Raw genomic sequence first — 13,228 nt, forward strand, 5'->3', positions numbered from 1 at the left:
AGACGACTTCACGGGTAACACACTCTTTATTTTATCAAACTTGGTTACAGGTGACTAACACCTACTTAGTATCTCGGGTGACAAACACCCACTTAGCTACTTGGCGACTAACGCCCACTGAGCTACTCGGATGACCCACATCCACTTAGTACTCGGGTGACAAACACCCACTTAGCTACTTGGCGACTAACGCCCACTGAGCTACTCGGATGACCAACATCCACTTAGTACTCGGGTGACAAACACCCACTTAGCTACTTGGCGACTAACGCCCACTGAGCTACTCGGATGACCAACATCCTCTTAGCTACTTGGCGACTAACGCCACTGAGCTACTCGGATGACCAACATCCACTTAGTACTCGGGTGACAAACACCCACTTAGCTACTTGGCGACTAACGCCCACTGAGCTACTCGGATGACCAACATCCACTTAGCTACTCGGCGACTAACGCCACTGAGCTACTCGGATGACCAACATCCACTTAGCTACTCGGCGACTAACGCCACTGAGCTACTCGGCTTCACTAGGTCTTCAGCTCCGTCTTCGGGTCTTCAACTGGGTAACTCTCCCCGAGTGCTCTCGCGCGTCCCCCTTTATACCCCACCTGCGGACGTCGCTGCGAGCACCCACTTATTCGACCAATCGCCGGCCGCTGGCTACGATCCTCTTTTCCCACATCTCATCGTGCCTCACCACTCACGCCGCGCCGCCCCGTCATCTGTCCCTCCCGGCGCGCGCGTCCACACCACGCCCACAACGCGTGCCCAACCCCGCACCCCGCGCCGCCCCGTGATCCATCACTGTCACAGTCGGCGCACGTCAATACCACCACTACACATCTACCATTGATTTCAGTCATTTATCCATACAACAATAATAATTGAAATGTATCATTCTCAGGGCGCTTGGGTCTGTTTCATGACCTACTGCCAATGAGCCTTTGGCACTTCTCGTGAACTGGCACAAAGCACCATGTGACTTCACCACCACCAAGTGGCACAATCACGGGCGGCTGTAACCTTAGATTCGAACCCATGGTCTCAGTTGTGCAGGCTCAGAACTCATTATTTAGGCCAGACGACTCCCATGAGCTACGAAGATGTTTTTCACAGATGTCCAGCAGATGAACTGCTTGGCCACCCCTGCGTCTCACTTATTTTAACGATGGACACGGAGTCATCCTATCAGATTAAAACCCCAAAAATTGTCCCATTGCTGATAGGAAGCACATTAAAGCTGACGCATCAGGCGGCAACGAAATCGCCCGCGCTCAGCAGCATGCTCGGTCGCCCGTCTCTCCATTGCGAATGTTCATTCACTGCACGAGGCCGAGTTGACTTAGGGGAAGCCAATGGTATGGATGATGTGGAATTGATCCAAGATAACCAGAATCCAGTCGGTGGAATAAGCAATATGCCTACTCTCCTCGCATGTGCATACAAAAAAAAGACAAAGATCTCCCATTTCGTCATATTAAACTAAACTCAATTTTTTTTAAATTTTATCAGGTAAGGTCCACTGAGCTATGTAGCTCTTTGTCAGAAACGACCTGGCCACAAATGATAGCTCAACGAAGTGGCTTATGATGTGGAAATGTATCGCAGCCAAATACTCTCGACGCACATTGATTCGAAATGAGGAGGGAAAAACCTGAGGACTCGGATAAAAATCCATGCAACCACGGGGAGAAAGGCACGCAAACTACAAATATACGGCAGGCGTCAGGGTCGGGATCGAACCCACGACCTCCTGTACACCAGGTGAGGTAGTTAACATCTTGCCACCATTGGCGCCGCCATTACTCTGCGCTGCTCGTTCTGCTCGCCAGTTGGTAGTGCACGCGCTGTACGTATATATCTTGAACTTCTTTCGCATCGTACATAGCCAACCGCGCCAATCAGAAGTGCCCTCTCTCTTGTCGGCGATGAGCTCCACTCTCTGAGCGTCGGTCACGCAAACTCCAAATACACGGCGGGCATCAGAGTCGGGGTCGAACCGACGACCTCCCGCATACCAGGCGAGGGAGATAACATCCGGTCAGGGTTAACGTTCCGGAGTGACGGCCGCCGGTTCTCGCAGGTGGACGGCAGCGCCGAATGGCTGGAGCAGCGGGCCCCGTCCACCAGCAAGCACGCCATGCTGTCGTCGCTCAAGTGGAACACGGAGTACGAGGTGCACGTCAGGGCCATCAACAAGGAGGGCGACTCCGACCCGGCAGAGCACCGGTTCACCACCCAACCCAAGCCAACCGCCAACGCAGGTACGGGCCGCGCGTGGCGTGACGGGCAAGTCAGACCATCGTCCGCCGAGAAGGGGGCGATGGGCTCGAGCGTGCGTGCATTCGCGGCTCGATAGTGGAAGTTGCGCATTGCCATGGCGCACAGATGTTGAGGTTGTACCAATGAGACGACCGCACGTTAATGTTCCCACGCCGAGTGTTAGCGTCAACGCGCTTCTTGGTGGGCGCGTGTAGCCTGGCCGTGTTTTCCGACCTGCTTTTCCCCGCTGTAAATTGGACCCAATCTCCATTCAATGTGAAAAGCAAATCAATCATCACAAGTACTTTTGCTTTTGTTTCATAGGTTTAAATTGCCGTCATTATGCATGTTGAAATCCTCGGCATTACCAATTGAACAAATGTTTCGGGATTTTTCTTTTCTTTCACAAAACGATGTGTTCTAATGATTGGTATATTTCAATGTGCGCTGTGGCACTTAAAATCAAATGAAGATCGGCAAACTGTTTAAATAAGGAGACAAAAAGCTACACAGCCAATTTATTTTACCTGCATTGAAAAGACGCGTATAGACGCATGCACTGTGCGCGCATGTGCTGTGCGTGCATGCGCCTATGTGTGTGCGTGTGTGATAGTGCCGGGCATGGGTCTTCTTAGGTGCTCGCTAACATTACTTGTCCCAAAAGTATATTTAGGCTATACCGGGGGGTGGGTTTGGTGGGGGCGGGTCTTTGCGTGCTACGAAACCTTGTTTATTCACACTTATAATCCAGGCATGTTCTGAAATGCAATTTCTGCAGGCAATTAATTAAACACAATGTCCCCTCTGCCTGCTAATGCATTAAACAATAACTGCACAAGCACAGTCACATGATTGTGGAAATAATGATGACCACGTTTAATAAGATAGCTCAAAGGAATGGTAATGAGACACAACTCATCATTATTAACTGAATATGCATGCAAGCAGACTCAAAAATACATTTTGAGAAATCAATAACATGAATGTACATTTAATTTCTGTGGTCTTTTTTTCCAAATGTTATTCCGAACGTGCTATTGGCATAATGGTATGAGACAAAGACTCCATTGGCATCACCACCCGGTGTGTTAGAGAATGGCCTGCAGAAGGAGATGTAACAGAACTATGTCTTGACATCCCTTCATGCACCAGGAGGTCACACTTTCCTGCATACCCTGGTACTGAAAAATGTTGGTTGTATGGAAGTCAAAACAATTATATACTTGGAAAATTCACAGAGATGGAATTGATCCAAATCGTAATTTGATCAAAGAGGTTTTTGTAATTATTGTGCAGTGATTGGTTACCGGGCTGAAACTATTAACTAGCAACAACTGAAAACCCAGTTTAATCACAGGTGGCTGAAACCAGAATTTGAAACCAGGTTCTCACAGGACCTGTCTCAGCGCCCTGACCCCTAAGTCGAAATCATATATTAGATTTGTATATAACGTTGAGAAATGTTAATATCGTTTATAACGTTGGCGATATGGAACTCATTGGAGTAAAATTGGTGAAATTGCACTCATTTGAGTATAGGGGCAATGCTCATCTGCCCTTTACAGCCCTAAGTCAACGGTGGAAATTCCACATTCCCATGGCACGGGTAAGCCTACCCATAGTACAACCGCTATAGATTTCCCACAAAGTGGCACGCACATTATCAACCCCTCCCCCCCCCAGAGCTGAAAATCCTAGACTGGGATTGGGAACTCGCAACCTTCCAGATAGTGAAGCCGCTTGTTCCAACCACTGCGTCACGTGGCCAATTACGTTGAAAAAAAAACACAACATGAATAACAATGAGCCTGTACGTAATCAGAATTACCCAGCGCATCACACCTATCGATTCCCCCGCCCACCCTACCTTGCATGAGTGGATAATTGACGAGCGGATAAACAAGGTTTCCCGTGTATACTTAGAACAGCCGGTCTCCCCGTGCTGCCTTTCCAATGCTGATTAGGCAGCTGATTATGCCGGAACATGGGGTCCAAGTGTCTGCTGGGGCCACATCTGTCGTGCAAAATTTGGACACTCGTGCCGTGGGTGACGGTGGGTGATGGTCGCGCCATCTGGAGCTCCACCATGGCACCTGCACCCTGCGATTGCAATCTCTAATCAGTGACGGAGAAAATAAAAAAGAAATGGTTTTCCAGAATTTGTACACGTCCGCTGTATGTGTGCTTCGGACACGGTTTCGTTAAAGTGTATTGCTTGCAGTGCTTATACGAACGCATTCGAATGTATGTGTTTATTATGTACGCACATACATACACATAGGTAGATACAAATAGGCATACATATATACAACACGCATGCATATACACATGCATATGGTCGTATATGGTGGTAACAATCAGAAAATCGTGAACAAAATGATAACTTGCACGGCCTTTATGTTGTGCACTTTTTAAATTAAATATATCAAAATATATATTTTTATCTATCTGTATGTCCTTTTTTACGTGTTGGGCTACAGTCTAAAATTAGACGACGAATTAAAAAAACAACAATCTTGATTGCTATTCTGTCTGTGAACTATAATACCACCCTCGCACACCACAAACACATCATGCATGCATAATCACATGCGCACATGTGATTATATGCATACACACAACAATGTGTATTGTGCTCTCATGGCTCTGTATATGAACCTTTCACATATTTACACAATCGTGAATTTACATATACATGTATTTACAGATTCATGTATTTACGTGCATGTGTACATACACGTACCAACATTTAATCGTTTGTACTGTTGGAATACCGTAGATGTTGTTAGCTCCCTCGGCACTGGGTTAGATTCTTGGCCAAGGTGGTGCGTTTGAAACCGGCAGACAAGCCTCTTCATCCACCGTTGTTTACGCCTCCCTCGGCAGTAGATCAAAAAATTGAGATGCGCGTGATGGCTTGCGGTGGGGCATAATGGTGGGTTACCCAACAGCTTCTATTCTAATCCGTGAGTCCAATTGGGGAAACACGTCCTTCGGGAGGAGGAGGAGGACGCAATTCTCTCGGCGTCGTCCGATCGCCGCGTACGCTGCGAGCCGGCGGCATCATTGGCCGTTTGCGTTCGTCCGATCTCGTGCGGCAAACGTGCTCTCGACCTCCTGATCACGAGCACGTTTAGTCGCTCCCAAGCGGAGTGAGTGGTTAGGCGTGGATCGATTGAACCGTTTGATGATTGGGATCCAGAGGTCGCAAACGGGTTTTGATTCCTTACCCGTACCAGTACCCGGCCGCACCAGGGTCGCAAATGGGTACCCGTACCCGGCCGGGTACTGAAATGAGTGACGAACAGTTACTCACCAGTGAATCACGGCCTACCGGTACCCGTACCCGGCCGCACCAGGGTCGCAAACGGCTACCCGTACCCGTACCCGGCCGGGTACGGGTAGCCGGGTATCGGGTAGGGTACGGGTATCGGGTACCCGGTTGCGACCTCTGTTGGGATCCAAGCCCAGCCGTCCTTGCCCACTGCGTTATCGCGAAAGAAACGTGAACAGGTAGCTACATTTTTTTGTTCCCCCCCTCCCCATCCGTCCTCCTGGCCGCCATAAGGCTTTTGGAATGTTTGGCACACTTGCATTTTATATTTAGATCCGTGCCTTATTAAATGTTTTAACCTTCTCTCTTTAAAAAAAAAATACATCTTTACAAATGCATTTTGTCTCCCTGAAATATCCATTTGTTTTCATAGTGTGTTCTCTGTGCAAATTCAACTGTCTATTTTTTCATTTAAAGCATTTACTTACAATATTTCTGTTTTTCCTTTTCTCTTTTTCTCGTTTTATTTTTCCCCCCCTCTCTCTCTCTCTCTCGTTCCCTTTCCCCTCGACCAATCCCCGTTGACCGCTTCTCTGCAATCTCCGTTTTGCCTAACACTACCCATCCCATTAACACGGCAACAACTCTGGCGGCGGTCGCAACAACCCCGCCAAACGGACATGCTGCGCACGTGGCATTTGATTCATCCCACCTCACCCCATCTCCCCCCCCCCTCCCGTTTGCGTTTCTCTTTTTGTTGAACTCGCGCACAACGCGCACGCGCGCAACACGCATGCGGCTGTCACGTTCACACTCGCGGCATGGCGACGAATGAATTGCACCACGAATGCAGACATGCCAGGCTCGTTCGCTCCGATTCAGCCGGCAGTTTTGCTCACTTTGCTGATGGCTGCCTTCACTGCCATGCTTACCGCTGCCTAGCCAGGGACAACAACAAAAAATCATCATCAACACCTAGCAACGATGTCACTTTCTTTATAATGTTTTTGCTATGGTCGTAATTAATATTTCAGTTTTTTTGTTGTTGCTATTACTGTTCTCGTTATTAATAAAGATTTGTATTTAATAGATATACCATTCTCTGCATTAGATAGTAGCAGTAATGATAATTACACAGTGTAAAATTCCACGTGGAATATTTTGAGTTTGAATGCAAATTAATACACTTCACCGCCAATGAATTGTAACATAATAATGATGACTATTCAATAGTTTGAAAATGGATTTTTGAATTTCCACAGGCTACGTTTTAACTTAATTTCCCGACATGTGGCGGGATTTTTTCGCGGCATTTGTAATTTTTCGGCCAATAAATCTGGGCAGATGTCTCGAGCGGTGACGCCATGTGAGTTCGAACGACGTTGGACTTTCAAGGGCCCTTTACCTCGGCATCTGCCTCGTAAACACGTCAGTGTGAACATTGGGATTCCAGAATGGTAAACAAATGCATAAATAAATTCGAAGGTTGCTCTATCAAATTAATTGGGCTCTCAGTGCATGCAACGCCAGTTGACTGCCAACTAACATACAATGTAACGTTAAATGTATGCATTCCCTGATCCTCGGTTACATGCACAATAATTCACACTGCGGCATCTGCGCCCATTGCGCAATTCTAATTGCGCACATTTTGTCATGGGGCGCCTTTTTCTGTTTTGCTGCAAAAAGTTCTGCCCAGCTAAATTTGTTTTGCCCCCCCCCCACCTCCCCGGTGAGAAGTTTTACCGCTCCTCCAGTCTTTAACCCCTGACCCCCTGACCCCTTCACCTAACGACGCTGCAGAATGGCTAGCTGTTGCGCATGCGCCATCTCATCCCTATCTCCTTTCCGTGAGGTCTGTCCGTCTGTTGGTCTGTCTGTGTCTGTTGTAGCCACCAAGGCTAGGTGTGCCAAGCCTTCCTCTGTCCCGGCGACGTCTTTGGGTAAAACGCGGCGATCTTTTGATAAAAATGGAGGGTTTGGTGGTACATTTTTTTTTTTTTGGGCCGGAGAGAGTTTTTCACGGCAGCCAAGTGCGCACGTGCCAGTGCTGTGTTCACTCTGCAAGATGTCGCTACCCCCCACCCCCACCCCCCCCCCGGTCACGCTGGTGGTGGTGGTGGTGCTGATGGTTTTGTCGCGTCAAAACACACGGTGACGGACACCACTGCGTTTCCAAGCGTGCAAATAAGAGTCCGGTTTTTACATTTTACCCAAAAGTATTGCTCATGATGCGGAATTGTTTTCTTCTCTAACCCAATTCACATACTTCAAAAAAAAAAATTACTTACACATTGTTCGATTGTCTTTGTATGCAGTCATGTATTACCACTTTACTTCCCCTTGATTTTAAACATGAGCGTGTACTTGTAATCTTCACTGCATGTCCATCTTGGTGATATTTCAGTGATGTCCACCGCACGTGCTGAAAACTGTGCATAATATTTGTGTATTTTCACCTTTAATATATAGCGATCAATTGATTCACAAGTTTTGGCTTGCTTATGACCCTGAGCAGCGGTCTGGTATTACGTTTGGCAACTACGCAGCACAGTGTGATACTGTAATACCGGTCCTATGCTGATTATTGCGTGCGGCCAAGTAAAAAATAAATAATACACTGGAAATATTTTCATTATCTCTTACATCTTATTTCTCTGTCTTATGCTCCAATGGACACGAAATCCATAAAGTAGACATATGAACAATGTAATATTCAGAATACACCGTATGTATTTATCGATAATGATTAAAAGAGATGTCGCTGCGTGTGTGGCTCCACTTGACCTCAGATATTAGCTGTGTAAGAGGGGACACACCGTTCGCCCGAAAGTGCTCTCGTGTTGTGTATCCTGAGCTCTTGTGTGACGTTCCGATACAGCCCTTTGCAGGCTAAATGACCAATTTGATGAGCGGTGCATCATGCATGGTTGCATGATTGTGTGGGAGTTGGTTATTGAGTGGCATTGTTCTCTCTCTCTCTAACAAAGATAACAATGCTCCTACGCAGTAATTGTCACGTGCTCAGACCCACATCCTCGTTATTTTCATTTACATCCCCCCCTTTCAACACCAGAAAAATTCAATGTGTCAAATGTAATCCTATTCATACGCCCGATAGATTATATTATTATTAACGTCATTGTTATCAAGTAACATAGGAGTGTAAATAAGAGTATGCTGTGAGAGATGTTTTTTTCTTAACATAAATATTCTTTGCTGTAGATACATGGTTAAACTGCCCCCACCCTCAAAACAATAATACGAATTCAAATGACTTTGCAATATCCACACTTTGTAATGCTTTTCCGGCCTAATAGTAGGGATAACGTCTTTGAACATAAACAGGCGATGTCCTATTTTTACTCTGCAACTTCATGTTTTTGCTCACAAGCCCCTTTCCCCGTACTATTGAGCATTTGCTGAACTGGACAGAGTGGCGATGTGGCAAAATTAGCAAAGGACTCGCCCCCCATTCCCAGCGGTGGCTAACGTCAGCGGCAAGTAAAATCTGTGGACCAGTCCTTTGGCTCCCATCTTCATAACCCCCCCCCCCCCCGCACTGAACAGCAATGTTTAAGTTTGTTAAAAAAAAATCCTCATGGCCAATTGCAGCATGGGGACACCTCCATCCGGCAGTGTTAATTGACAAAAGGCTTCAAACGAAAAAAATGTATTGAAGGGCAGCATTGCACAGAGAAATGGATTGTGATCGTCAAAAATAATTGTGGCCACCCATCGGTATCCTGAGGAAAAGTAAACGGACCGAATGCTTTGCAGTTAACGAAAACGCGGCGCTAGGCCCGTTCGCTCAAACGTCGTTGGGCAGTGTCTCATAAAGGCGACCTTGATTTTATTTTGTATCCACAACTTTACGTCTTCAACCATCCTACGTGCACGCGCGCACGCTTCTTTGGCACTCATTTCCGGTGTGAAAAAATTGACGACATGCTGCGTTGTCATCGATTCACCGTGCTTGGTCTAGAAAGAGAAGTGAATGACCACGTTTTGTTTATTCGGTAGTCACAGTAATGGAACCGGGCTTTTGTGGACACTTGGCGAGCATTGTTAGTGCATGCAGATGGAAGAATGAATGAAGGCAACAAAGGTTTTGAAGCTGGATTCTTAGGTCTTTACCGAAAAAAAACCTAAGAATATGGATTCTTAGGCTTGTTTTCTTTTGTGAGTACCGCTCTGGTAGGTGTTGATGCTATGCACCCGAGGACCATTTGTATATTAGGAATATGAAGTCCTGCTGCCAAACAACAGGTTCCAGTCCACGCCTCCAGTGATCATTCAATGTCGCTTAAGATCACATCCGTTTTCCCTGATTGTGACAGTAAGTTTCAACGCTGCTAATATTGGTCTATCGCTTAGCACGTGTTTGAATGGATGTCCACTGCTCCATTTTTTTTGCCAGCGGGTCATTCGCAAGAATCCAGATTCAAACTGCCTTGATTATGGCCGCGCACTAACGTTCAATGTGAAAGGCATCATTTTGCATCATGAAAACGTAATTTGAAACGGTTTGTCATGCCGTGTCAACATTTGCCTTGCGTACGAAAGAATTCAAGGAACGTGACGGTAATGGATACCTATGCTCAAGATAGTATTAGTACAGTGACGAGAGAACGAGGATCACTTTTATCAAGGATATTGGACTCGTAAAAAAAAGTTGGCAGTGTTCAGTTGAGTAGAATTTGCACACCAAATACGGTAACTTTTTAGGTTTTTTCCCTTCTTTGGTTCAAGCCTGAGAGAGCCCTAATTGCAAGTCAATCATGCCTGCACTGAGAGGTTTTAGATCGACGGCAGTTCCCTGCTATTGGTGTGTTTATATATATTGAGAGTATAAATATAATAAGTGAGATCTGCTGTGTGGGGCATATGCATTTGGTATCTTCCATTCTGTGCTCAATAAACAAAAACAAAAACACCAACGAACAATCACACGTCGTCTTTTCTGCTTTGCATTTGTAGGTTCCCATTTTACAGCTGCCTCGGTGAAACAAAGACAAAAAACACGAGCGGACCTTATAGATGTGTCTTTGCCGAGTGTGATTTTTTTATGATGATGATGATGATTATGACGATGATGAAGCCGTTGCAAGTTTAAAAAAAATTCCATGCAATTTGAATGCCATTAGTGACTATTTGCATAAGTCTTAAGAGTGCTGTCAAATGTATGGCTAACACTATTTGCCCTTGCGTTTAATTATTTTCCCCGGGATGAGATATTAAGGTTACATATTCAAAATTAATGGCGTTTGCACAAGAGTACGTGGCCTGTGTATCTCATTTTTCCACATTTATCACCCCGCGCGCGCACACATAACGTGTCACTCAAACTTACACATTTTGGCCATGATTTTGCTGGGAGTTAAAAATTTCCACAAGCGAGTTTTAATTGAATGAGATAGGAAGGCCATTTAACGGGGGATTACCAGCACGCTGCAGTTCATGTTGATAGCACTCTGCTGCACAGAAGTCTGTTTGGCTGCCACTTAGGTCCTCCCAGTGTGTCATAAACTCCGCCATTTCGGTGTATTTGTAAAATGTGCTCTCACACACTTTATTCCACTTTGGCATGTGATTATTATTTCTACACGCGAGCCCTGTTCAAGCGCGCCACGGTGGCGAGATGTTAACTCCCTCGCCTGGTATGCAGGAGGTTCTGGATTCGATCCCAACCCTGACCCCTGTATAGTTTGAGTTTGCGTGTCTCTCTCCCTGTGGTTGCGTGGATTTTTCTCGGGCTCCTCCGGTTCCCCTCCAAATTTAGAATCAGCATCACACGTTTAGAGTATTTGGCTGCTAGACATTTCCACATGATAAGCCACTTCGTTGAGATATCATTTGTGGCCAGGTCGCTTCTGAAAAATAGCTGTATAGCTCAGTTGGGCCTTACCTGGTAAAAATAGTCAATAGTAATAGTTTAATTAACACGTAGGCTTTCGCGACCATCCAGCACCATCGGGCAAATTTCCCGATGATGCTGGATGTAGTTACCAGCGAAACGTCGTACTCAAAAATTGTAAATGTTGTGGATTCACTCTTCAACACACCGGTGGGCTAAAGTAGTGAACTATTTGTCTTTTGTCAGCGTGACACTTTTTTTACTGATTGGCCGTGTCGGGTGGTGGAGGGTTACGACACATTTATAAATAACGCGATCTAACCCAAAAACGTATATTATGAATAGTTGAATGATTTACATTTTAAATTAAGCGTGTAAGGAAGAAAGCTAACCAAAAACAAACTTGCCTCTGCTGCAAAAATGGAAGCTGCATTTCACGAAACAGCTTGGCCTCCCGTTGGCAAGGCAAAATGCTCGTACATTTTCTCTTCTCTCATCTATTAGTCATGATTGTAAAAAAAAAAAACAGTTTCCGCATGCTTCCATGGTTAATTTTGTTTGTTAGGTTGATCTGACAAGAGCTGATAAATGTTGCTGGGGACGAGTTAGAGAGGCGAAAATGAATTAAACTAGCACGGTTAGCGGAAGGGGTTTAACTTGGGGGGGAGGAGGGAGGGTTTGAGGGAGGGATCCCGTTCCTCTAAGTGATCGGCGCCTAACGGAGGTAGCTGAACTACGTTTTCGAAGCGGCACTCAATCTGCCTTATTATCGGTAGCGATGCAGCGCCCCGGATACACAACTTAATTTTCCAGCCGCACCGTGTGTGCGCGCCTGCTTCCACCTCGCCCTCTCGGAGGATCCCGAGTGCCACGGAGAGAAACGAATCTCATCCCGAGTGTGCAATCTATCACGAGTGGCGTTTGTCCTCGTTTTGATATATAAATGTGAAGTTTATGCTGTTGCTGGAGGGCTTCGAGGAGGAAGCGGCGGGTGGATATGCAAGGGTTTTGGTGGACGGGGAGGGGTTGGTGGAGGGTGTGTGGGTTTGACAGGCAAGGTACGACGGAGACAGGATAGCAAACTGCCTTAGCTCTCGGGGTGTGAGGGGCAACGGGCGGGTGAGATTGTCGGGTGCGGCTGAGAATTTAATAACGAGAAGCCTGCATAGTGGGAGCTTGTGTGCCCGTTCCATTGAAAACTCATTTCTTGAGAATTGCCTTTTTGTGTTTCTTGCCCTTCCCTCGCACCACCGATTACCTTTGTCGGCTACGTACTGTGCGAAAGAAATTCAACATAAATACATTAAAACATTTTGTATTCATGTTGAACTTGTTTCGAACCTTACGTACCCAACCATGATGAACAACTGGCCCAGGTCACAGGTGACTCTGACCATCGCTGCGCACGCTGCCGTAAGAAAGCGCACGTCGCAGCGTTAGTGTCGCATTCTGAATGCTGTCTGAGCTACGTGGGTTTTTTTTTTCCCCGTTTTGTTTAAATGCATAGAGTGCACTGCAGCTAACTTGGTAAATTAGCAGTGGCTCACTGCAAGTTGCTGTGGAATTAAAAATATAAATTTTCAAAGCTGTACGAGTGTACGTGACGTGTAACATTGTTGTTTCAGAAGTTATTACTCCAATATGGGGCGAAGCAGCGAATTCAGGTTACAAAAAGGGTAAACTGCAATTTACCGTATTTGTTTATGGGCTAATTTTATATAGATTTCTGTAAACATTTTGGCAAATGTGCAACAAACTTTAAACTTCACTGAGTTACAAAGCTACTGCTACCAGTCCCGGGTCCGTTGCGTTCCAAAGTTGGAAATTTAAAATG

General features: G+C 46.0%; 1 protein-coding gene across 1 annotated transcript in view; it reads left to right on the forward strand.

Annotated features, from left to right (window-relative positions):
• The window catches only part of NCAM1 (neural cell adhesion molecule 1), a 209,225-nt gene that overhangs the window by 183,009 nt on the left and 12,988 nt on the right, over positions 1 to 13,228 (forward strand). Inside the window, 1 exon segment of the mRNA XM_078869992.1 lies at positions 2,085 to 2,265. Coding sequence (XP_078726118.1) covers positions 2,085 to 2,265 — 181 coding nt within the window.

Source organism: Lampetra fluviatilis, chromosome 29 (assembly GCF_964198595.1).
Source record: "Lampetra fluviatilis chromosome 29, kcLamFluv1.1, whole genome shotgun sequence".
In the NCBI taxonomy this organism is placed as follows: Eukaryota; Metazoa; Chordata; class Hyperoartia; order Petromyzontiformes; family Petromyzontidae; genus Lampetra; species Lampetra fluviatilis.